This window comes from Dendrobates tinctorius, unplaced genomic scaffold (assembly GCF_039654945.1).
Source record: "Dendrobates tinctorius isolate UK_male_01 unplaced genomic scaffold, ASM3965494v1 ptg000223l, whole genome shotgun sequence".
Lineage (NCBI taxonomy): Eukaryota > Metazoa > Chordata > Amphibia > Anura > Dendrobatidae > Dendrobates > Dendrobates tinctorius.
This window is the reverse complement of record NW_027361890.1, coordinates 1,710,906-1,738,393: the sequence shown is the minus strand read 5'-3', so window position 1 is coordinate 1,738,393 and position 27,488 is coordinate 1,710,906. Positions and strand designations below refer to the sequence as shown.

Genomic DNA, 27,488 nt, shown 5'->3' with positions numbered 1-27,488 from the left:
AGATTTTAAGTGTGAAGAACTCACAATACCTTAACATATTCACACCTAGACAAGTTTCTGTTTTTTCTTTTTTGTTTATTCCTTCCCTTTTTCCAAGAGCCATAACTTTTTCTTATTTCTGTCAAGATACCCTTATGAGGGCTTATTTTTTTGTGGAACAAGTAGGGGTGTTGAATGGAATCATTGATTTTACCACATATTGTACTGGAAAATAGAAGCAGAATCCAATTGCGGTGAAATTGCAAAAAAAGTGCTATTCCTCAATTGTTTTTTGTTTTTTTTTTATTTACCAAGTTCACCTTATGGTAAAACTGACCTAGCAATGACCTAGCAATATGATTCCCTAGGTCAGTATGAGTTTTTAAGCATGCATAGTTCATTTTTTATTTAAGTGGTAAAAAATAATTCCGAAAATTTTACGAAAAATAGTTTTTGTGTTTGTTGCTATTTTCTGAGATCTGTAACGTTTTCATTTATTGGGATCTGGGGCTGTGTGAGGACTTTTTTTTAACCCTCAGCTGACTTTTTTGTAATACCATTTTGGGGTAGATACAATGTTTTGATTGCTTACGGTACTTTTTACATTTTATTGCAATGTTGTGCAGACCAAAAAAAAGTAATACTGGATTTTTGATTTTTTTTTTTATCATTATGCTGTACTGATCGGATTCATTTATTTTAGATTTTGATAGATTGGACATTTCTGAACACAGCAATGTCAAATATGTGTATTTTTTATAGTTTTATTTTCAATGAGGCAAAGGGGGGGGTGATTTGAATTTTTGTGTTGTTTTATTTTTTTCATATATTTGTAAAAACTTTTTTCACTTTTTGTTTTATTTAATAGTATCTTTAGGAGACTTGAAGCTTCGATTGTCTTGTCTGCTGTGCCATACATAGCAATGCTTCAGCTCTGTTATGTGTAGAAGAAATGATCTCCCACTGGCCACAGGCCGTCGTTCACACGAGTGATGTAATGACAGGCATGGGGGTCTTCAGCAGACCCTCAGCTGTCATTACAACCTATTAGTGCCCACGTCATGGGGCACTGATGGGACCATGGAATGATGCGGGCCCTGCTGATTCATGTTAACTACCGGTGTCAAAGATTGATAGTGGGATTTAACAGGTGAACAGCCACGGGTGAAGCACCACTCCACCCACGGCTGTTAAAGATACATGACAGCTGATTAAAGATGGGGGCTCAGCAGCGTCATATGTCGTGAAGGCGTTAACGTCCATTTCATGGTTTAACCTGCTAGCAACCTAGAAGGTCCACATAGTTTCTAGTAGATCTCTGGCGGGTTCTGCAGGTCAGTTCTCATTGAAGAAAATAGAAGGTGATCTGCAGGACCTGGTTGCAGCCACTACACAGTTTATGAAGCTGTTGGGTTCCCTTTCATACACTGCTCATATCTGGCTGTTGCTATAGCTGATAACAGCTGATCTATGGGAGGTTCTGGGAGTCAGAACCCAACAATCATATATTGTTGAACTATGCTAAGGACCCATTTAATGCAGCAAATTTCCAATATCAGACACAGCCTACATACATGTATGGAGCTGTATCTGGGAAATAAAACCACATTTTTTTTCCATCTCGACAACCTTGTAAAAAATATAAGTTAAACTATCTGAAACAAAATTAATATAAACAGATATAGCTATTGTCAGCTAACGTGAAAGGAATAACGTAGGAAAATCTCGCATAAAGCCATTTATTTAATCACATACATAGACACTGTACTAAAAATCACATTTCACTATTCAGATGATTGATCTACAGTGCTAAAGAGGTAGAAAGTTTTTTTTTTTAAATCACAATGCCAACAAATCAGACATAACTGTACAATCCACTTATTAATAGTGACAGTATCAATCATGTACAGTACAGGTGACTGCAGTTATCACCATCTCTTCTTGGTAACAGGGCCTGGTTGTCAGAATGCAGGCAGTGCTCATTACATGGATTCTTCTGGACTGACAGCAGGAAGTTGGGTAGCCACATTAATGTGGTGATAGCTTTTAATATTCTTTATCTTATCACAGGAGAAAGTGGCGATCAGCGTTTTACTTCCGCCCTTGAAGGGCGTTATTGAAAAGATAATTTCTGTTTTTTCTCCAGGATTCAGAGGTGGCAAGCTATAAGAAGAAACAAAATTAACATTTAGGGTTCATCAGAGTATTATATCATACTGTTTGCTAATTGACTGAGCCAAATCGAGGGACAATGGATCCACTAGTGAAACAGATTTAAAGCTATATACCACTGATCCATGAATGGCTGTTGCTTACAAGGATTAGTAGATTACTTGTAAAAGTAACAAATGATTTGCAATAAAGATGTATGACCACTTTTAAATACCAGTTTTGTTTTTAACAAATCTAAATTGGTAAAACAATATTTGCTGATTAATTCTTTATAAAAGATGGTCTAATCTTTGTCTTTGGGAGCATACCGCTTCTCTACCTCCTGGATTCCTAGTTGCAAGTGATGGTGTGCTCCTGAAGATTGACAGTGTGGACCAGCTAGTAGACTTGTAGTAGACACAACTTTGCCTCTACAGCGAGGGCGACTGAAGCTTATGGATCAAATATAGTAGGATAGCTTTGGGGTATCACTCGCAGACTGTAAAGCGTAAAGCAAGCTAACATGCTCTTTGTAACAAGCTACATACGATAGAATTAAAAATCCTTCCACTCATGAGAACAGGGGGGATTTTAAGTGAGCGATAAAACTGCAAAGTTGCTTGTTACAACAATCACTTTGCAATTTTAACCATTTAAAAACTTGAAACAATTTCTTTAATGTATTTTTAGAACAGCCAGGACTTCTTTTCTGATATAGAATTAAAATATACAGATATATTCTTATGGCCAAGAATATAGATGTAATCTAAGAGCAATACCTTCATCTAGCAACAATCTATTGGCAGAAAAGTTGTGCAGACTCAACTTTAGTCCATTTTTAAAAAACTGATCTCTGCTGGATCCTTTTTTTAACATTGAAATCTATGGAAAAAGGAAATGTTAATTTTCCCTCCATTTTTTCCATTTGTAACTGATTCATTAAGCAAAAAATGGATCCTTTACAAATGAAAGAAAAATGGATGGCTACTTTACATATCTGGTTTCCATAGACTTCAATGTTAAAAAATAGATCCAGCAGAGATCTTTTTTTAAAAACAGACTAAAAAGTTGAGTCTGCACAACTTTCCTGCTAACAGATTGTTGCTAGATCCATTCTAGCGGATAAATACTGGACATGTGAACATAGTGTAACCAAACAAAAGAAACATATTTTTCGGATTATAAGACGCACTTTATCCCCCCCAAAAAATTGTGGAAAATTGTGGTGCATCTTACAATCCAAATGTAGCTTCAGGTAGCCATTTTCACGAAGTCCATCACAGTGAAAACAATGGGAAGTGCAAGGACTCCACCGACATTTTCTGAAAGCCTGCTGCAGTCTTGCACCACCGAACACCCTGTCCTCCCAGCATCTCCCCAATCCTGCCACTGCCAGCCAGCTTCCTGCAGCAGGGACCCTGTCTTCTGGTACTCTGCACCACCGCAGGTGCATCCCCCTCCCTCCTCATAAGCTACCGTAAAGGTGTACTATAGGACACCAAACCATTTTATTAAAAAAAATAAAATAAAATTCCTATTTTCCTTCCCAAAATTTGGTGTGTGTCTTATGGTCCAGGGCATCTTAGAATCTGCAAAATACGATATTTGCTATTGCTATTTCCCAAGCAGAAAGGCCCCTTAAGTGAACAAGTTTACAAATGAATTACTGAGACAAGAGCACAACAATTATAGGTGTTACAAAACATTTTGCATGGGTTAAATGGAGTAATGCTTCCAAAGTAATAAAACTGAAAACTGTGGTTTTTCCAATATAAAGAAAGAGTATTGTCACCAGTCGTTTGTGTCAGCCACTATATCTGAATCCCTCGGGATTTAGCCGCAACATGTGGCTTGGTAGTCCTCTATAACAAAATGAAGCAACCCTCACTAATTCAGCTATGAAGTAGTTATGACTAGAGATGAGCGAATATTTCAATATACGGTTTGGCTCACGTTTTCTGAATTTGCAATATTCGATGATTATATATATATATATGTGAACAACGACAAAGCAAAATCTAGCAATAACGTGAGCAATCCAGGATGCTGTTAAAAAAATTTTTCTTTTTATTCATAAATCCATTAAAATGCAATGGTCCAAGCATGTATATATACACACACAGCACCAAAGCCTGTGTTTCACACGCTGTGTGACAGCGTGGGAAACACCGGCATAGCACTTCTGATTGGCGGTGAAATCATCCCCGCTGGTCAGAGTGCCACGGTTCCCAAGCTGTCAAAAGACAGCGTGAGCATTCAGCTGTGATCGGAGTTATAACGTTTACCTCCGCTCACTGGTGCCATCTGATGGGACTACAGCTCCCACAAGCTGACACTTGCTGCCGCTAATAACAGTGAGAGTAGGAGCGGTGGATGGGAATATTCATCAGCCGCTCCTGCACTGTAAATAAATGATTTAAAAAAAAAACACCTGCTTGGGTTCCCCTGGATTTTTGATAACCAACCAGGGAAAACTCACAGCTGGGGGCTGAAACAATCAGCTGTCAGCTTCAGCAAGGCTGTTTATTAAGAATAGAGGGGTCCCCACGCCGTATTTTTAATTATTTAAATAAATAATTTTAAAAACAGCGTGGGTCCCCCCATTTTTGACAATCAGCCTTGCTAAATCTCTAAGCTGGGGGCTGCTATTTTCAGGCTGGTAAGGGGCCATGGATATAGGCTCCCTCAGCCTAAAAATAGCAGCCCGCAGCTGCCCAGAAAAGGTGCATCTATTAGATGCGCCAATTCTGGTGCTTTGCCTGGCTCTTCCCACGTGGGGTTCATATTTGTGGGGTTGATGTCACCTTTGCATTGTCAATGACATTGTAGGGGATTGAGCAGAACATCCCTTTAATGCCACCTCCCCTTTAAGGAGTTTTCATAGTAATATACATTGCAAATAATGTACATATCTTATGATGTTTTGGTACTGCTACACTATGGTGTATTACCTTCTGTTCATTGGTACTGCCACATTATGTGTTACCATGATGTAATATATTGTATTATATTGTATTGTATGCCGTATAGGAATGCCTAGATTAGGGTAAGCAAGTGCATCCTTCGGGTTCAATAGTGGAATGCACTGTTAGTATATAGTTCCATAGACTGGGTAAGCATAGTTCTGTTGTGGCCCTCTAGATGGGGGTATACAAGTGGGCCTTGTTAGGTATAGTTGATAGGTAGTTCACATAAGGGTTAACTGTAGGAGGAGCTGCTATGGGTTAAGCAAGCATAGGTTATAGGAATAGGTAAGAAGGGAGAGCACACCCGACAAGTCCACAAGGGCTCTAAGCCCAGGACACAATAGCAGCTACGCAACCTTGTGGAAAGGCAGAAAAGCACGGGCACAGTCAGATGGGTGATGGATAAGATCAGAGCACCCGGGAAATTACAGTTTATGACAGCAGCAGGAACAGAAAGGAAGAAGTGGTCCAAGAGTCGCGCAGGGCGCAGAGTATTCACCATGTGGCAGATCTTAAATAGGGCTGAAGCCTGCAAGTCTGAGGTGAATCGGATGAATGGCATCCCCTATAACTTGAGGTCCTACAGGAGTGATGCTGCGATACCGCCAAGGGCGCTACTACTCCAGAATGTGCGTGAGGATACAGAAAGTAAGCAAGGGAAAGTGCAGGAGGAATGCTGTGTGAACTGTAATGTAACTGATGTGTCCGGGACCATTGAAGAAGAAAGTAAAATCGTTGATTTGGCATCAGAACCGGTATCGTTGTCCGTTGTTTCAACCCTGAGCATTTTGTTTTCTCATTTTGACTCTCATAGTTGTGGTCTACCTATGTTGTCAATTACAGGCCTCGCTCATCTTTTTAAGTGGGAGAACTGGGAAAATTGGTGTCTGACGAAATACTTTTTTTCCCCACTGTATGTAATATCTATATATATACACACATATATATTTATACACACACATTACTGAACGTGACACATGAATTGCCAGGTTTTATTCTATCTTTTATCAAAAGTTACCAATTTTTTCCGATTTTAAGAAAAATGCTCATGCTACTCATCATGAATCCGAATGTACCATATTTGTGTTTGGTGATCATTTTCCAAACATATTCACTCATCTCTAGTTATGACACTCATCAAATGATGAAAACTTCTTTATTAGATCGAATCAAGCAAGTAAACAAGAATAAAAGCAGGGAGGATAGGCTACACAGTCAAATAAAGACATTTTTATCATTTGGTGTCATAACTCCTCTATGCATGGATTAAAAATGTGTTTTTTGTCACAAATTGGGAGGTGGAAGGGGTGATAACTTAAGGGGCATTTACACTGCAAGAAAGTTATGAATTAACTTTGTTAAAAATGCTCATTTTACGATTACCTTGCCATGTAAACAGTCTGCCAATCATGCGATGAATGAGAAAAATTCTTGCTCATTTGTTGAAATGATCTTTTTTAACCCCTTCCTGACATGAGACGTACTATCCCGTCCATGGGACCCGGGCCCCTATGCCCATGGACGGGATAGTACGTCTACCGCGATCAGCGGCGCCCACGTGGTGAGCGCCGCTGATCGCGGCCGGGTGTCAGCTGATTATCACAGCTGACACCCGGCACAATGTGTCAGGGGCGGTCACGGACCGCCCCCGACATGTTAACCCCTTGCACACCGCGATCAAACATGATCGCGGTGTACCGAGGGTTATAGGGAAGCATCGGCAGGGAGGGGGCTCCCTCCGTGCTTCCCTGAGCCCCCCACAGCAGCACAATGTGCAGCGCTGCTGCCGGGGGCTCCTTTCCTACAGGCCCCCGAATCCAAGATGGCGACGGGGGCCTTCGGGGGCCTGCAGGAAGCTGGCTTCCTCAGTGCCTGCAAAGCGCAGGCATGAGGAAGCCTTCTGCAGTGCCTGTGACAGATTGCTGATCTGTCACAGTGATCTGTGATGTGACAGATCAGCGATCTGTCACAGGACAGTGATGTCCCACCTGGGACTATTTAATAAAGTAAAAAAAAAAATTAAAAAAAGTGTTAAAATAAATTTAAAAAAATCGCCAAATAAATAAGAAAAAAAAAAAAATATTCCCCCAAATAAATCCATTTTTTAGAAATAAAAAAAAACCAAAACAATAAAAGTACACATATTAGGTATCGCCGCGTCCGTAACGACCCGCCCTATAAAACTGTCCCATTAGTTAACCCCTTTAGCAAACCCCTTAAAAAATAAAAATAAAAAACGAAGCAAAAAATAATGATTTATAATCATACCGCCAAACAAAAAGTGTAATAACGCGCGATCAAAAAGACGCATATAAATATCCATGGTACCGCTGAAAACATCATCTTGTCCCACAAAAAATGAGCCGCCACACAGCATCATGCGCAAAAAATAAAAAAGTTATAGCTCGCAGAATAAAGCGATGCAAAAATAATTATTTTTTATATAAAATAGTTTTCATTGCATAAAACCGACAAAACATAAAAAAAGACCTAAATAAGGTATCTCTGTAAGCGTACTGACCCGAAGAATAAAACCGCTTTATCAATTTTATCGCACGCGGAATGGTGTAAACGCACCCCCCCAAAAGAAATTCATGAAACGCTGGTTTTTGTTCATTCTGCGTCCTAAAAATCGGAATAAAAAGCGATCAAAAAATGTCATGTGCCCGAAAATGGTACCAATAAAAACATCAACTCGTCCCGCAAAAAATAAGACCTCACATGACTCGGTGGGTCAAAATATGAAAAAATTAGAGCTCTCAATATGTGGTGATGCAAAAACTATTTTTACAATAAAAAGCGTCTTTTAGCGTGTGACAGCCGCCAAACATAAAAACCGCCATAAATAGTAAATCAAACCCCCCGTTATCACCCCCTTAGTTAGGGAAAAATAATAAAATAAAAAAAATGTATTTATTTCCATTTTTCCATTAGGGTTAGGGTTAGGGTAGGGTTAGGGCTAGGGTTAGGGTTAGGGCTAGGGTTAGGGCTAGGGTTAGGGCTGAGATTAGGGTTAGGGGTGTGTTGGGGTTCAGGTTGGAGTTAGAATTGGGGGTTTCCACTGTTTGGGCACATCAGGGGCTCTCCAAATGCAACATGGCGTCTGATCTCAATTCCAGCCAATTCTGAGTTGAAAAAGTCAAATGGTGCTCCTTCCCTTCCAAGCTCTGCCATGCGCCCAAACAGTGTTTTACCCCCACATGTAGGGTATCAGCCTACTCAGGTCAAATTGCAAAACAATTTTTGGGGTCCAATTTCTCCTGTTACCCTTGGGAAAATAAAAAATTGGGGGCAAAAATATCATTTTTGTGGAAAAAAATGATTTTTTTATTTTCACGCCCGAGCGTTATAAACTTCTGTGAAGCACTTGGGGGTTCAAAGTGCTCACCACACATCTAGATAAGTTCCGTGGGGGGCCTAGTGTCGAAAATGGGGTCACTTGTGGGGAGTTTCAATAGTTTAGGTACATCAGGGGCTCTCCAAACGCACATGACACCCGCACACCATTCCATCAAAGTCTGCATTCCAAAATGTCACTGCTTCCCTTCCGAGCCCCGACGTGTGTCCATACAGTAGTTTTCTCCCAAATATGGGGTGTCAGCGTACTAATGACAAATTGGACAACAACTTTTTGTGTCCAATTTCTCCTGTTACCCTTGGGAAAATAAAAAAATTGGGGACAAATTGATCATGTTTGTGGAAAAAATACAATTTTTTTATTTTCATGCCCGGGCATTATAAACTTCTGTGAAGCCCTTGGGGGTTCAAAGTGCTCACCACACATCTAGATAAGTTCCTTAGGGGGTCTCATTTCCAAAATGTGGTCATTTGTGGGGGTTTCCACTGTTTAGGTACATTAGGGGCTCTCCAAAGGCAACATGACACCCGCAGACCATTCCATCAAAGTCTGCATTCCAAAACGTCACTACTTCCCTTCCGAGCCATGACGTGTGTCCATACAGTAGTTTTCTCCCACATATGGGGTGTCAGCGTACTCATGACAAATTGGACAACAACTTTTCGGGTCCAATTTCTCCTGTTACCCTTGGGAAAATGAAAAAATTGGGGACTAATTGATCATGTTTGTGGAAAAAATACGATTTTTTTATTTTCATGCCCGGGCATTATAAACTTCTGTGAAGCCCTTGGGGGTTCAAAGTGCTCACCACACATCTAGATAAGTTCCTTAGGGGGTCTAGTTTCCAAAATGTGGTCATTTGTGGGGGGTTTCCACTGTTTAGGTACATTAGGGGCTCTCCAAAGGCAACATGACACCCGCAGAACATTCCCTCAAAGTCTGCATTCCAAAACGTCACTACTTCCCTTCCGAGCCCTGACGTGTGTCCATACAGTAGTTTTCTCCCACATATGGGGCGTCAGCGTACTCAGGACAAATTGGACAACAACTTTTGGGGTTCAATTTCTCCTGTTACCCTTGGGAAAATAAAAAAAATTGGCGATTAATTGATCATGTTTGTGGAAAAAATACGATTTTTTTATTTTCATGCCCGGGCATTATAAACTTCTGTGAAGCCCTTGGGGGTTCAAAGTTCTCACCACACATCTAGATAAGTTCCTTAGGGGGTCTAGTTTCCAAAATGGTGTCATTTGTGGGGGGTTTCCACTGTTTTGGTACATCAGGGGTTTTCCAATCTCGACATGATGTCCGATCTCAATTCCAGCCAAAAACGTCAAATGGCGCTGCTTCCCTTCCGAGCTCTGCCATGTGCCCAAATAGTGGTTTACCCCCACATGTGGGGTATCAGCATACTCAGGACAAATTGCACAATAACTTTTAGAGTCCTGTTACCCTTGGGAAAATAAAAATTGGGGTGAAAAGATAATTTTTGTGGAAAAAATATGATTTTTTAATTGTACCGCTGTACGTTATAAACTTCTGTAAAGCCCTTTTGGGTTCAAAGTTCTCACCACATATCTAGATAAGTTCCTTGGGAGGTCTAGTTTCCAAAATGGGGTCACTTGTAGGGGGTTTCCACTGTTTAGGTACATCAGGGACTCTCCAAACGTGACATGGCGTCCGATCTGAATTCCAATTTTGCATTGAAAAAGTCAAACGGCGCTCCTTCCATTCTGAGCTCTGCCATGCGCCGAAACAGTCGTTCCCCCCCACATATCAGGTATCAGCGTACTCAGGACAAATTGCACAATAACGTTTGCAGTCCAATTTCTCCTGTTACCCTTGGTAAAATAAAAAAATTGAACCTGAAGTATTTTTTTTGTGAAAAAAGTTAGATGCTCATTTTTTTTTAAATATTCAAAAAAATTCCTGTGACGCACCTAAAGGGTTAATAAACTTCTTGAATGTGGTTTTGAGCACCTCATATGGACCCCTCAAAGTGACCTCAAATGTGATGTGGTCCTAAAAATAAAATGGTGTTGTAAAAATGAGAAATCGCTGGTCAACTTTTAACCCTTATAACTTCCTAACAAAAAAAAATGTTGGTTCCAAATTTGTGCTGATGTAAAGTAAACATGTGGGAAATGTTAGTTATCAAGTTTTTTGTGTGCTGTATCTCTGTGATTTAAGGGCATGAAAATTCAAAGTTGGAAAATTGCGAAATTTTCAAAATTTTCGCCAAATTTCCATTTTTCTCACAAATAAGCGCAAGTTATTTGAATGAAATTTTACCACTAACATGAAGTACAATATGTCACGAGAAAACAATGTCAGAATCACCGGGATCCATGGAAGCGTTCCAGAGTTATGACCTCATAAAGGTACCGTGGTCAGAATTGTAAAAATTGGCCCGGTCATGAACGTGCAAACCACCCTTGGGGGTGAAGGGGTTAAAGTACAAAAGTTCATTGTTCTCAGCTGTGCATGGTCCTGCATAAACATGACAAGCACTGCTGAGAGCAATGGCAGGCTATGCTCACATGCTCACTGAGCACTCTAGTATAGATCGCTGTGTGTGCATTATTTACTTTAGTCTACCTGTGTAGACAGGCATTTGATAAAAGGCATTTTTAGCAATAAAAGTTTACTGATCGGTGATCGTACTGTGCTGCCAGTTGGTCTTTAAACGGACCCATAGAGTATGCTGCTCCTAAAAATTGCCCCCTCCAACACACACACAGAGTATGAAATCTCCACAGTGAATTTCCTTCCACAATCTCACCCCACAGCTCCCCACATGTATAGCATAATGACACCACACTACCCCCACAGCATGATTCCCCTAAAGTTCCCTTCAACAGTGTAATGTTCTTATCATTCCCTCACACAGTGTAAAGGCCCACACAGTATGATGGCCTGTTGGCATGATAGCCCCATAAACTACACTCAGCATAATGGCCCTCACTCAGTAGGATATCCCCACAACCCGCCAGGCTACAATCATACGTTCAGTATTTGGTCAGTATTTTACCTCAGTATTTGTAGAAAAAAAAACCAGGAGTGGAGCAATCAGAGGAAAAGTATATCAGAAACATGTCACCACTTCTGTATTTATCACCCACTCCTGGTTTTGGCTTACAGATACTGAGGTAAAATACTGACCAAATACTGAATGTGTGCACATGGCCTAATAGAAACACGTCACCACTTCTGTATTTATCACCCACTCCTGGTTTTGTCTTACAGATACTGTGGTAAAATACTGACCAAATACTGAACGTGTGCACATGGCCTAATAGAAACACGTCACCACTAGAGTTGAGCGATACCGTCCGATACTTCAAAGTATCGTATCGGATGGTATCGGCCGATCTTTAAAAAAAGTATCGGTATCGCCGATTCCGATACCGGAAGTCCCATTCAAGTCTATGGGACTTCCGGTATCGGAATAAGAAAAACCCTTTCCTGCCCTTGTACAGCCTCTCTGGGGTCTGTACGGGCCTTTCGGGGGGCTGTGCCGGCCTGCCAGGGGGTCTGTGCAGGCTCCGGTGGTCTGTGCCGGCCTGCCGGTGGTCTGTGCAGGCTCCGGGGGGCTGTGCCGGCCTGCCGGGGGGCTGTGCCGGCCTGCCGGGGGGCTGTGCAGGCTCCGGGGGGGCTGTGCCGGCCTGCCGGGGGGCTGTGCCGGCCTGCCGGGGGGCTGTGCAGGCTCCGGGGGTCTGTGCAGGCATCGTCCGATGGGACTACAAGTCCCATCGGGCGATGCCTGCTACCATGACAGTGATTGACACATTAGCCAATGATGGGACAGTAGTAGTCCCATCATCCGGCTAATGTGTTAAATGTAAAAAAAAAAAAAAAAAAAAAATTACATGCTACATACATACAACATGCATACTACATACATGCTACATTCATACTACATACTACATACATGCTACATTCATACTACATAAATACTACATGCAACATACATACTACATATATACTACATGCATGCTACATACATACTGCATGCTACATACATACCACATATATACTACATACATACTACATGCATGCTACATGCTACATACATAACACATATATACTACATGCATGCTACATACATACTACATGCTACATACTACATATATACTACATGCATGCTACATACTACATGCTACATACATACTACATGCATGCTACATACATACTACATACATACTACATATATACTACATGCATGCTACATGCTACATACTACATGCATGCTACATACATACTACATGCTACATACTACATATATACTACATGCATGCTACATACATACTACATACATACTACATATATACTACATGCATGCTACATGCTACATACATACTACATATATACTACATTCATACTACATACTACATATATACTACATACATACTACATACATACTACATACATACTACATGCATGCTACATACATACTACATGCATGCTACATACATACCACATACATACTACATGCTACATACATACCACATATATACTACATACATACAATACATTCATACAATACATACATAGACATACAGTACATATAACATAGAGTAACATACTTACCAATACTTGTCACATTGTTCCCCGAAGCCATTGTCTATTCCGGGATAAATATTAACATAACAAACCACAAAAATACTCACCCACGATCCGAAGCAGTCCACGAGTGTGTCCCACGACGATCTTGGGTAGAGAACTGCAGCATCAGATGATGCTGCCGTTCTCTACGGGCTGCAGGAATCCAATGACGGAAGGTAGGTATCCTTCCGCACTATATTCCTCCGCCACTTAAAAAAAAAAAAGTCCCTAGTCTCACTTTATGCCATTGCTGTGTGGGAAATTCCCACACAGCAATGGCATAAAGTGAGACTAGGGACTTTTTTTTTTTAAGTGGCGGAGGAATACAGTGCGGAAGGATACCTACCTTCCGTCATTGGATTCCTACAGCCCGTAGAGAACGGCAGCATCATCTGATGCTGCAGTTCTCTACCCAAGATCGTCGTGGGACACACTCGTGGACTGCTTCGGATCGTGGGTGAGTATTTTTGTGGTTTGTTATGTTAATATTTATCCCGGAATAGACAATGGCTTCGGGGAACAATGTGACAAGTATTGGTAAGTATGTTACTCTATGTTATATGTACTGTATGTCTATGTATGTATTGTATGAATGTATTGTATGTATGTAGTATATATGTGGTATGTATGTAGCATGTAGTATGTATGTGGTATGTATGTAGCATGCATGTAGTATGTATGTAGCATGCATGTAGCATGCATGTAGCATGCATGTAGTATGTATGTAGTATGTATGTAGTATGTATGTAGCATGTATGTAGCATGCAGTATGTATGTAGTATATATGTAGTATGTATGTAGTATATATGTAGTATGTAGTATGTATGTAGCATGCATGTAGTATATATGTAGTATGTATGTAGCATGCATGTAGTATGTATGTAGCATGTAGTATATATGTAGCATGCAGCATGTATGTAGTATGTATGTAGTATATATGTAGTATGCATGTAGTATGTATGTAGTATGTATGTAGCATGCAGTATGTATGTAGCATGTATGTAGTATATATGTAGTATGTATGTAGCATGCATGTAGTATGTATGTAGTATGTATGTAGCATGCAGTATGTAGCATGTATGTAGTATGTATGTAGTATGTATGTATGTAGTATGTATGTAGCATGCAGTATGTATGTAGCATGTATGTAGTATGTATGTAGTATATATGTAGTATGTATGTAGTATGTATGTAGTATGTATGTAGCATGCAGTATGTATGTAGCATGTATGTAGTATGTATGTAGTATATATGTAGCATGCATGTAGTATGTATGTAGCATGCATGTAGTATGTATGTAGTATGTATGTAGTATGTATGTAGTATATATGTAGCATGCATGTAGTATGTATGTAGCATGCATGTAGTATGTATGTAGTATGTATGTAGTATGTATGTAGCATGCAGTATGTATGTAGCATGTATGTAGCATGCATGTAGTATATATGTAGCATGCATGTAGTATATATGTAGCATGCATGTAGTATGTATGTAGCATGCATGTAGTATTTTTTTTTTTTTTTTAACATTTAACACATTAGCCGGATGATGGGACTACTACTGTCCCATCATTGGCTAATGTGTCAATCACTGTCATGGTAGCAGGCATCGCCCGATGGGACTTGTAGTCCCATCGGACGATGCTTGCACAGACCCCCGGACATCAGCACAGCCCCCCGGCAGGCCGGCACAGCCCCCCGGCAGGCCGGTACAGACCCCCACAGGGTGCACAGCCCCCCGGCAGGCCGGCACAGCCCCCCGGCAGGCCGGTACAGACCCCGGGCAGTCCACACAGCCCCCCGGCAGGCCGGCACAGCCCCCCGGCAGGCCGGCAGAGACCCCCGGAAGGCCCGAAATGACGGCGCATCATGATGCGCACACACCGCGCATCATGATGACGTCAGGCCGTCAATCAACTGAACTTCCGATTCCGATGCCGAATTCCGATATTGAAAAAATATCGGAAGTCGGTATCGGAATTCCGATACAGCAAGTATCGGCCGATACCCGATACTTGCGGTATCGGAATGCTCAACACTAGTCACCACTTCTGTATTTATCACCCACTCCTGGTTTTGTCTTACAGATACTGTGGTAAAATACTGACCAAATACTGAACGTGTGCACATGGCCTAATAGAAACATGTCACCACTTCTGTATTTATCACCCACTCCTGGGTTTAGCTTACAGATACTGAGGTAAAATACTGACCAAATACTGAATGTGTGCACATGGCCTAATAGAAACACGTCACCACTTCTGTATTTATCACCCACTCCTGGCTTGGTCTTACAAATACAGAGGTAAAATACTGACCAAATAATGAACATGTGAACATGGCCTCTGTCAGAGAGAATCTACAGGACGTGAGATCAGAAAAAATACAGCACCATCTGGAATATGAAACACACAGCATTATTGGCTTTCCTTATCCACGTGCCTCTGTACAGCTGAACTGGCTGCACATGCAGTGTGTTTGATCTCTTTGTAGCATTGTCTATTGCTGGCTATGGAATGAGTTACCTAAGAATTTGTCAGCCAGCCCATTCTGACACGAGTTTTAGGTCACTTGCACACGTTCAGTATTTGGTGTTTTTTTTACCTAAGTATTTGTAAGCCAAAATCAGGAGTGGGACAATCAAAAGAAAAGTATAACAGAAACACGTCACCACTTCTGTATTTTTCACCCACTCCTGGTTTTAACGTACAAATACTGAGGTAAAAAACTCACCAAATGTTCAATGTGTGCACATGGCGCGGTGCGTTTGGCGCAGGTCGGCGCACCATCAAAAGGACGCATGCGCAGGCGAACGCATACCTGCACAAGGCCTGCACACCCAATGCTAAAGATAGGGTACGCAGGTCGCATGCAGCGTCATACGCCCATAGGCGGAGCGGCCAGGAGGAGGCGCGGCCGTGCGGAGACCGACGCAGGTCAGTGAAACGCTATTGTGAAACTAGCCTAAAATGATCAGTGAACAACTTTATGGGTCATTAATCAATAGCCGAGGCATCATGGTAGTAGAGCAAACAGATCTGCAATAGTGATGAGCAAGGATGCTCGGATAAGCTGATATCTGAGCACGCTCCTGGCCTAATCGAGTAGTAACAACGTGTTCAAAAAATATGCTTGATTCGCCGCGGCTGTTCAACAGATACAACACATGCAGGGATTGCCTGCATGTGTTGCGGCTGTCAGACAACTGGGAGACATGCAGCCGCGGGGATTCAAGCATACTTTTTGAGCACACCAAAATTACTTGATTAGGACACGAGTGTGCTCGTTCATCACTAATCTGCAATCCTCTTTCAAAGTCATGTTGCTGGCTAGCAGCACAATATAAGAAGTACTCTTAATGAAAAATGATGGCAGGATCATTGAAGAGAAGGGTAGGATGACTATACATTTGACACTGAGGCAAGTTTTGGATGCTTTAGTCCCCTTCTAGACCAGTTCAACCTTAACAGTGAAAACACTATTTTACTTACTCTTTTTGGACAAATCCATCAATGAGACCACCTCCTTCAACCAGTATAATGCAAGCGTCCATAGTTTCAGACAATGTGTTCGTGATAATAACCTCAGCTTTAATTTCAGATTTAATTACTCCCTTGTTTGGACACTGCCTCATAGGAAATCCAAAGAGATCATAAAAAAAGAGGATAGCAAGATTGAGTATACCAACATACAATTTCACGAATTTATGTTCTAAATATTTTTCCTTAAAATAATACCTCATTAATGCCATAGAATAATACTGAATATGTCATGGCTTATCTCAGTTAGGGATAACTTCAGTCCTCAAGAGCCAAAAGAGATCATGTTTTCAGGAATTTTTTAGTATTGCTCAGGTGATAATTCCATCACCTGAGCAATGCTAAAGAAATCCTGAAATCATGATGTGCTAGTGGCTCTTGAAGACTGAAGTTGGCTTTACAGATCAATTGGTGGCTTTCCTACAAAGAAAAGTTATTACCTATCCTCAAGAAATGTGATAAATGTCTGCTTGCATAAGGTGTAACTATTAGGACCTTCATGATCACTAGAATGGGACCTCTCGATTCTCCTCACTGCGCAATCACAATGAATTACGGGAGGAAATCAAAATGGGGCTTTAGTTGAGCATACCACTTTATTCAAAGCCCATGGGACTAAATGAGGTAGCTCAGTAGAGTACTCAGTCCTATGCTATAGCACCCAATGCGGGCAACCAATGTTCCAAATAAAGTTCCTCTCAATAGGGATAAGCTGCTTAGGATTGAGTGGTAGACTCCTCAGTCTTTAAACATTTGCCAACTATACTGAATTTAAAATATAAAGGACTATAGGAAATTTTTAGGTCATTTGAAAAGGTCTTCATAAAAGATTTCTATTTCTGTCATTGTTAAAGAATCCCAATTAATTTCAATTTTTTAGCTATGTAATCAGATATATTACCTTGATGGTTATTGGAGGCTTTACCAAAATGATATCCTTCTCCACCAAAATGCGTTCATCTGTTCCTTCAACCTCACACAAGGCTGTCATCCGAATCAGATTGTCTTCGTCCATATATTTTTTATATTGAGCATATGTCAAAGGGACAGCGATGCTCTTTTCTGGTGTATAATCAATAACATGAGTCATTGTGTGACTACAGTTGTTATATGCAGGTTTACATTAAAAAAATAATTAATATTAAAATAGTTTGCCACAAAATATTTTTGCGGCAGCATAATTACCAATTATTGCATCATATGTCTACTATTACATAGCAAATCACAAAACACATTCACTAATAAGTGTTTTTTTTGTTTGTATTAAACTATTGCAGGTAGGCACTTCCATTAATTGTATAACAATAACTATACATTAGCTAAATAATAGTAAATTATATATTTTCTTCAATGACAATTCCTTTAACATGACAGCTGTCTGGCTCCCAAGAGCCCCCACCCAGAACCAGCTGCTGTATCTGGGGTCTCTGCCATAATATTATATGGCGGTCATTCATATAAATCCCCATTCAGGTGGCCACACATGCATGGACACCTCTCTTATATGTGGTCATTATTCAATGTAAAATTGGCTCCTGGTTCCAAAGTTGGGGTGAAGGTTTCAACAAGTTTTTAGGCCAGTGGTCTCCAACAACTTTAATCCAGTCAAGGTCCTGAGAGGGTATATAGAAAGGTTGCCTTGTTGGGACAACTCTAATGTACAGAAATGTGTATGGATTTACTCTAGATTCTTTAAGGCCAATTGCATATTTAAATCATTATTCAATGCTAATGTACATCTTCATCTTAGATTTTTTAGACATACCTTCACTTGGACCAAGAGGTGCTATTTTCGCATCTGCCCAGATTTCATACTTATGTTTCCCGGTATACAGAATGCTGGAAGAGGTCATGTTCATAATCACGCGAATGTTGTCAGCAGTCAGGTTATGCAAAGTCAGTATCATAATTATATCTTGTCCAAGACTGGGGACTTGGGGTAAGCTAAACATTCCAGACAACATTGTGCCTATTTTTGGTTTTTGTTCACCTCTTTTTCTAAAATATAGTAATTTTTTTTCAAGTTCCACAAGAGGACTTTCTAATAATTTGTTTACTGCTTTCTCAAAAACTTGTCTTTCCTCTGAAGAACCTGAAAGGCAAAAATAGTAGAGATGAGCAATTCTTTTAAGTCCACTAGCTTCGTTAAATTTTTCAAAAATATTTGATTTGCTACAATTTGAAAGTACCTCATTTTTTCACTTAAATTTATTTTATTTAATATACCAACACAAAGGAGCAAGCATTTGTGAAGTATAAAGGAAATGTGACGTGCATTGTGTTCAGCTCCTTGAGTCAATGCATTGCAGGACCACCTTTCACTGCAATTACTGCTGCAAGTCTTTTTGGGGTTTGTCTCTACCAGATTTGCACATCTAGAGGCTGAAATGTTTGCACATATTCTTCTTTGCATAGTAGCTGTGGCTCAATGAGATTGAATTGAGAATGTCTGTTAGCAGAAATTTGCAAGTCTTGCCACAGATTCTCAATGGGATTTAGTTCTAGACTTTGGCTAGACCATTCAAACACATGAATAGGATTTGATCTAAACCATTCCATTGTAGCTCTGGCAGTATGTTAAGGGTTGTTTTCCTATTGGAAGGTGAACCTACACCCTATTCTCATGTCGTTTGCAGCCTCTAACAGGCTTTCCTCCAGGATACCCTGTATTTAGCGCCATCCATTTTCCTATCAACTCTGACCAGCTTCCCTGTCCCTGAAGAAGAAAAGTCTCCATCTAGCATGATTCTCCAACACCATGCTTGACGGTGGTGTTGTGTTTTCAGGATGATGTGCAGTGTTAGCTTTCCGCCACACATAGCATTTTGCATTTAGCTCAAAAAGTTCTACTTTGGTCTCATCCAACCTACTAGCTATATCCCCTACATGGCTTTTTGCAAGCTGTAAACAGTATTTCTAAAGGCTTGCTTTCAAAAATGGCTTTTGTCTTGCCATTCCTCCATAAAGGCCAAGTTTTTCAAGTAGGGGACTAATAATTTTCAAGTGGGAAGATTCTCTCACCGAAGCTGTGGATCTCTGCAGCTTCTCCAGAGTAACTTTGGGCTTCTTGGCTGCTTCAATAATAAGTGCTCTCCTGGCTTGGAATGTCAATTTAGATGGATGGCCATGTTTTGGTAGGTTTACAGTTGTGCCATGATACTTCCATTTTTGGATGATGGTTTGAACAGGGCTCTGTGAGATATTCAGAGTTTGAACTATTTTTTTTAAACCAAACTCTGCTTTATTCTTTTTCACAAATATATCCCTGACCTGTAAGGTGTGTTCCTTTGTTTTCATGATGCTATTTAATCCATAAAATTCTCAAACAAACCTGAGGCCTTGACAGAACAGCTGTGGTTACACTGAGAATAAACTACACACAGGTGGACTCAATTTACAAATTTTGTGAATTGTGGAGGTTATTGGTCACTCAGGTTTATATTTATGGGTATCAGACTACAGGGGACTGAATACAAATGCATATCACAATTTTCAGATTTATATTAAAAAAAAATAGAAAACCAAATTCCTTTCCTTTATACTTCACAATATTTGCTACTTTCTGTTAATATATCACATAAAATTCCAATAAGATACGTTTAAGTTTGTGGGTGTAACGTGAAAAAAATGGGGAAAGTACATGGAGTATTAATACTTTTTCGAGGCACTGTATATGTTAGCTATTATAGAGTTGGAGAGGGGTTTGAATTTGGCTCTCATTATATAGTGTTTATATGTGTTTATGAGGCAGGTGAAAACTTGTCTTCTGGAAACAAACAATTTACTGATACTCCCTAAATAGTTTTCCTACCTTCTGGGTATTTGTATGAATTAGTGACATCCACCCGGTCATCACTTCCAACAGCTTTGGTGCTTATGTATTTGCCAATGTATTTGGTATCATTAGAAATTCTTTTCTTTGTGCCATCATCAAAATGTATCCAGTGTTGCAGATCAGCATTCACCGAGGCAAACATGAAGGCTACATCATACTTAAGGTTAACATCGCCTTCTTTTATGGCCACACGAGGCGCAGGACCACAGCAATATATTCCTAAAGGCAATCAAAATTGCAGTTGTTATAACATTTCTATATTATCCAAACATAGATTTCTAAAACAATTAAAATGTTAATAAATAATGACCATGCTAAATATACTGTAGAAGATGATGATGATAATCAACCGTTGAAATTCTCTGTGAAGAACAGAATAGCTGAGACCTTAAATTCTATTGATAAATTCAGGTTAATGTGTATCTTTTACCATCACTTTTCTCTAGTGGTGTTGCATCCATCACTTGCCATCCATTATAAGCTGAATCCAAATCCTTACGGTTAAACCAAGCTTCATTCCAGACATGGAAATTCCTGTGAATGCAAAAATATTATATAAAATATGAATGAAGTATTTTAATTGCTTACCAAAACCTAAGTGTATTGGTGCTCAGTCATTAACCGATGTTAAAAAGAAAAACCTTTTCTCTGTTAACCCTACATATTTGCCATATTCCTCTGCTAGGCCAGGAAGTGTTGGCCAATAATACAAAAATAAAACATGGGATTAAATTGTGCCAAGGCCACTTCTAATCAGATATAAGGTCTAGGAGTTGAAGGGCGTAGTTATCCAACTTCCGACAATAAACAAGGAATAAATTATGACATTTGTATTCTAGTAAAGTTAACATACTTGAGAAAGAATGATAATAATGTAACAAGACAACTTTATTCCTAGGAAGTCAAACTTTGATCTAACCATTACAGCCAGGCAAAATTGTAATCATGTTTGCATGTGGTATTTCGCTCTTGGATGTCAGAAAGAGATCAAAATTTTTTTACAGAATTTCCACAATTTTCCTAATATAAGAGCATAGTTCTGTAGGAACTGATGTTATATGTAGGAATCATTCTGGCCTTGAAACTTGGAAGGCTTTGGCTCCGATTCATCAAAATCGGTGATTTGATTCATTAAGAGGCATGCCATGTCTGAAAAATAGCATGTGCATTTGTGCACAAGAAGTGGAGGAAAATTTTTGGTATAATGAAATAGATTAGCTGTGGCATAATGCCTCCCCGTCGCTCCCCTGTAACAACCCCAGGACAAAACTATAGTGAAAACAATGAAAGTCGCAATATTTTGGTGCAACTCCACATTGAGCAACTATTTTGAAAATTTTCAAAGTGATTTACTCCAGAATTCTTGGGTAATCAGTTTGATGACATTTATTTTTACAATAGTAGTGCTTGTTTGACATAATAGTATATTTCTTATAGAATGGAATCAATTGACCATGAGACCCACTGGTTCCCTCCATTGTGCAGAAGCATAGCCACATGTCTCACTCCGGTAAAAGTGATTTATTCAATAAAAATGATAACTGTGAGGCTGAATAATCACAGCTCTATGGCTCTCTCCATCTCATCCACTCCGATTACTTTGAATTAACACCTTCAATACCCTAAAATAGAAAATCCACCAAGGATGTTGCCACTGATGCCCTGACTGTTCTAGACCAGTAAAGATATTACCAATACCCCTACACCTGAATCAACCACCAAGAGGGCAGAAGTAAGAACAAGGTACATTTTTGCAACAGAGACCATTATCCTTTAGCTATGTCTCTGCTAGAATGATGTAAATTTTCAGTCCCTCACAAAAAATGTTCCTTTTTCAAGAACAGAAAGATTTCCATACCATAAAAATGAAGTGATGGCATAGGTCACCATCTTAATGGAAGAGAAAGTACAGAACCAAGATAATTTTTGCAATAGAGACCATGATTCTTTAGTTATGCCTTTTCTAGTATGGTAAAAAATGTCAGTCCCTCACAATAAGTCAGCGTTTGGATACAACTCAGCTACATTATTGCTGGAAAAATTAGGTTGGGATTATTATTATGAGCAGAAGAAACTCTAAATCATAAATAGGAAGTGATAACACAGGTCACCATCGAAATAAGTGGGAGTTTAAAGTGAACCTGTCACCCCATTTTTCGACTATCAGCTTCCGGCACAGCCATCAGGGGCTTATCTACAGCATTCTGTAATGCTGTAGATAAGCCCCCGATGTAACCTGAAAGATAAGAAAAACTAGTTAGATTATACTCACCGGGGGGGCGGTCCGGTCTTGGTCCGATGGGTGTCACGGTCCGGTCCGGCGCCTCCCATCTTGTAGCGGTGACATCCTCTTCTTTGCTTCCCGTCGCGGCTCCAGTGCAGGCGTACTTTACCTGCCCTGTTTAGGGCAGAGCAGAGTACTGCAGTGCGCAGGCGCAGTACCTCTCTGACCTGGTCCAGCGCCTGCGCACTGCAGTACTCTGCAGAATGCACCTGCGCAGGAGCCATGATGGGAAACAAAGAAGAGGATGTCATCGCTACAAGATGGGAGGCGCCGGACCGGACCGCTACACCCATAGGACCAAAACCGGACCCGGACCTCCCCTGGGTGAGTATAATATATCTCTATCTTATCTTTCAGGTTACATCGGGGGCTTTTCTACAGCATTACAGAATGCTGTAGATAAGCCCTTGATTGCGGTGCCGGCAGCTGATAGTCGAAAAATGGGGTGACATATTCTCTTTAAGTTAAAGTGCATGCCATTAAAATCAATTATCCATGCTTACCACATCAAATCTTGCACAGATTCACTGCTTGATCCACGGTTGTCATAAACAATGTCAATATAAAGATTTCCATTCTTGTCTTGGGCTGAATTAAAGTTGGTAATTACCCGTGTTGGTATTCCCAAACATCGAAGCACTGAAGGAATACATTGATAACATTTTAGAACATATAGATATATCAGAGCTAAATATTTTACTCAACATTGCAATTGGAATTATGTGAAAATTACAGAATTGATAGAAATGATAATAATATGCAAATGATGGGAAAATGGAAATATAATTTTCAAAACATCTTAGTTTATTCAGTATGGCATATGAGCACTATGCGCAGAAATACATGTACTTACACTCCATGTCATGTGATCAATGAGGATATTCACTCCACCTGACATGCAGGGATCTATTGAAACCCAGCCTGTGGCTGGGCTTCATAGGAGACTATGATTTTCACCTTATGCTGCAATATTGTGGTACTACAATACATAGTATAAGGAATCAGATGATCGCCAATTGAAGTCCCCTAAAGGGACAAAAACATGATACAAAATAAAATGTTAAAAATATGAAAAAATTAAAAAAGGAAAAGTTTTAATCATTCCCATTTACCCTCTTTAAAATTTTAATATAAAAAAAAAACATTTTACGTATGTGGTACTGTTGTGTCTGTAAAAGTTCAGTCTATTAAAGTATAAAATTAAATAACTTGATTGGTAAACACCATAAAAACAAAAATCGAAAAGCCAGAATTGTGCTTTTTGGTGACAGCAACATCACAATAGTAGACAATAGTAGACACTACAGGCCATGGGAGCATGTTTAGGGCACGCCGACTGCTCAGAGTAGCACAAGAAACATGCTGCCTGGCAATGTCTTTTTGAAAAAAGCTCTTAGGACACTTTGGAGAAAAAGCCATACTACTGGTTCCACTATTGATCTCTTCTACACTGCAAGTGAAATTGAACATCACATACTAAGGCTGCGATGTCAAACAGTGTGTACAGAAACCAACTCAAGGTTGGACATTTAAATACAAGCCAGTCATCCAGCTGCAGGTTTTAAAATCACCTCATACCACTGATCGAAAGGCAATCATAGTTCAGAGCATGACTGCAATGAAGGCTGTAATAGAAGTTGATGCACTTTAGTGATGGGTCCTGCTTTGTGTTCAACGCAATGACATGGTTGCTAGACATCCATAAATGTACGGACAGTCCACAAAAACCTGGGGTTTTTGTCTGCTGTCTACAGTCACAGAAAAAAGCACTGTCCGTGAATTTTCCCCCCACTCCCAAGTTTGTACTGCACATGAGCTAAAAAAGTTGCCATGCGCAGTACTGTAAAGCAGGTAAATGGATGTAGTAATGCAGAGGCTCAGAGCAAGGGTTAACAAGAGTGCGGTTTAATTAACAATAATGAACTCTTCTCTATCGCTGTCTGCTGGGAAAGGCATACCCTCACTGCAATCGTTCTTCATCCCCGGATATAGAATTAGATTCTGAGGTTGCTGCTGGAGGTGTTCTTATTCTCCATATTTCTCCTCTAATTTCTCTTATCTCATGCTGTAAATTACCTCCGGCGTATGGGATTGGATTTTAAGGTAGCAGCAAGGGCTTCTTTTATGCTCCATATTTCTGCCGTAATTTCTCACATTTCCTGACATAATTCACAGGCCCACTCCGAATGTGCTGCGAGTTGGGTAGGTAGTTCATTGCTCGAGACCATCCCTGCTAGGGCCACCACCCCCTGTTCCTGCTCGCATGCGCACCTCCGCCACCACTTCTAAGAAGGTCATACGTGGGCTAGTGCGCAAGCATTCTTGCAAAACTTATTTAAGCGGCGCCCCTAAGACCTGACTCAAACTGATCTCTCAAGATCCTATCAGGGGGTCCCACTCCTATGGTCCCCATATCTTCCTTCTAAGGCTAGTTTCACACTAGCGTTCTTGGGAGCAGCGCAGGGCCGCCACTTAGCACTGCCCCCGGCTGTGCCCCCTCCGGCCAGCTCCTCCTAGGATTGCATGACGCTGCATGCGATCAGCGTACCCTATATTTAGCGTTGGGAATACTGACCGTGCGCTGGTCGTGCGCTAGCATGATTTTGCGGGCGCTGCGCCTTTTTGGCGCCCGTTCTGTGTATGGCCCCTGGCTACGTATTGACCTCTCTGTGATTATCCCTCTTGTACCTCGCTGACCGTCCTGTGTATGACCGCTTTGCCTGCCTGACTTGTATATCATTTTCTCCTCTGTGCCACAGTATTATCAGTGTTACTGTTGGCACTGCAGGGGTTTGGTGGTAATCCCTCCCCTCCCCTTGACGCGCGGTCACATGCTTGCAAGTCCTGTGCGCACCCAGCTCTTTACCGTTGCTCCACCTCCCACAGGTCTTTAAGTTGACCTGCTTATACCACGTTAGACGCCGGACTCTCGCGGCTGTGGGTAAGAGCCCTCCACGTGCACTTTGTCTGCGTCCTGGTAACTTGGGGTGGCGGTGCTGCTGAACCGCTCCTGATAGTACGCTGATTGCATGCAGCGTCATGCGATCCTAGGAGGAGCTGACTGGAGGGGGCACGGCTGGGGGCGGAGCTAAGCGGCGGCCCTGCACTGTGCCCGAGAACGCTAGTGTGAAACTAGCTTTAGCAATGTGCGCAGGCACCTCCTGTAACGCATTGATATACTGCGTCACTGTCTCCCCTTCTCGCAGAACACGGCCAAGCAAATACATCCGCAGCTCCCCAACATCAGTTCCAGGATTTGCACCACCTTATCCTGCTTATCCCACTTATGTGGAGGGCAAAAGATAATGGAATACAGGGTCTCACCGTCTAGGGTCATTAATTTTATCTCTGCCTGCAATTCAGGGGCCAAGGGGTACATCCGCAGCATGCCCTTTCAGTCCAGTTCCACAACATCATGTTGCTCCCTGTTACCTTTGGGAGATTACTAGGCATGACCCCAATGGCAAGCTAGACCTCAGTGCACTCATGATGGATTGATCTGCTGCCTCTGCGTTCGAAGACTGCATCCTGCCAACTATGCCAAATGTAAAGCAGATAAACGATGCAGTAAAGCAGAGGTGCAGCGCAAGGGTTAACAAGAGTGCGGTTTAATTAACAATAATGAACTCCTCGCAAGGAGATAACATGAAGGGGGAAAACAGGTTTAACAGTGGATATTTCTATCAAGTTTAACTTATCGTGACTCTGCAGTCCTTTAGTCGCTTGCAGTCCGAAAAATAATGGAATGCAAGGGGAGGCTGACACTTCGTATTCAGCCTTCCCTGCCCAGCACACATCCCGCTTATGGTGGCAGCGGGCGGTCACCGGTTTTGCCCATTGATCCCCTAGTCCATTAAACTGCAGAACCGAAGAGCAAAGTGCTGCACAAGTCTTTATTCGGTGTGTGCTTTCCTGTGCACCCGCCAACATCCAGATGTCTGCACCGCAATGCTTCACTTGGTGCCCGACTCTCACAACACCTGCTGGTACCTGGATAGCCACACTGCAATGCTCTGCCCGGCGCGTGTCTCCCTGCACGCATGCTAGTACTTGTGAGTCTTTACTGCACCCATCCTGGATCTGTGCTCTGCGGCCGGGAGCCTTTCCCAACAAACTCCCACTCTGCGTTCTCTGATCTGCTTGCTCGACGACGCTCCCCGGATCATCACTGCACCCGACCCTTATCACTGCCGCGCGGCCTATCGCTGCTCGTGGCATAGCGCAGGTCCTCTCTCACTTAGCCCTCTGGCGGGAAGCCCCTCTCTTTTCAAGCGCAATCCTCCTTATACTCTCCTGACCCACCACGCCCCCTCTCTGGAGGTCATGGGTCTCTTCCATCCTCAATTTACTTCTCCCTTGCAACAGGAGGCACGGCCTTGGCAGTTCCAGACCCGGTAATTCAGCAGCACTTGCAGCCTGGTTCTCTCTTCTACAGTACTATCAGGACTCATCCCGGAAGAAGATGCCTCCTCCTTATTCCTGGAATTTTCTTATGAGGGCAGCATGTACCTGGGCATCGCTACTTGAGACCTGCTTCTTACAAATGTCCAGTGGGAGACGACACGCTCCAGTGTTAGCACATAGAGAGGGTTATTGGTACAGGGAAGGATACGTGCAACCGCCGTGCAGGGCACTACTGATACAGAAGGCACCCTGACAGATAAGAAGGTGTGCTTAGCACATAATGCCTGTTTTCTGGGCAGAGATTGGAGCCTGGCAGCAGTGTGTGCTCTTCTCTCTCTGAGCTGCCCTTCATCTTCAGTCTGTGTTTC

The 27,488-nt window shown here is 41.4% G+C and overlaps 1 protein-coding gene across 2 annotated transcripts in view; it reads right to left on the bottom strand.

Moving 5' to 3' along the window:
- Positions 1-1,704: 1,704 nt before the first annotated feature.
- The window catches only part of LOC141059041 (protein-glutamine gamma-glutamyltransferase E-like), a 141,273-nt gene continuing 115,489 nt past the window's right edge, over positions 1,705-27,488 (bottom strand). For both annotated transcript variants that reach the window (XM_073555250.1, XM_073555249.1), the window contains exons 7-13: positions 23,220-23,355; positions 20,863-20,966; positions 20,409-20,651; positions 18,363-18,689; positions 17,499-17,659; positions 16,550-16,683; positions 1,705-2,142 (exon numbers count right to left, since the gene is read on the bottom strand). In XM_073555250.1, the coding sequence (XP_073411351.1) occupies positions 1,962-2,142; positions 16,550-16,683; positions 17,499-17,659; positions 18,363-18,689; positions 20,409-20,651; positions 20,863-20,966; positions 23,220-23,355 (1,286 nt within the window). In that variant the 3' untranslated portion in view covers positions 1,705-1,961. The remainder of the gene's footprint in view (positions 2,143-16,549; positions 16,684-17,498; positions 17,660-18,362; positions 18,690-20,408; positions 20,652-20,862; positions 20,967-23,219; positions 23,356-27,488) is intronic.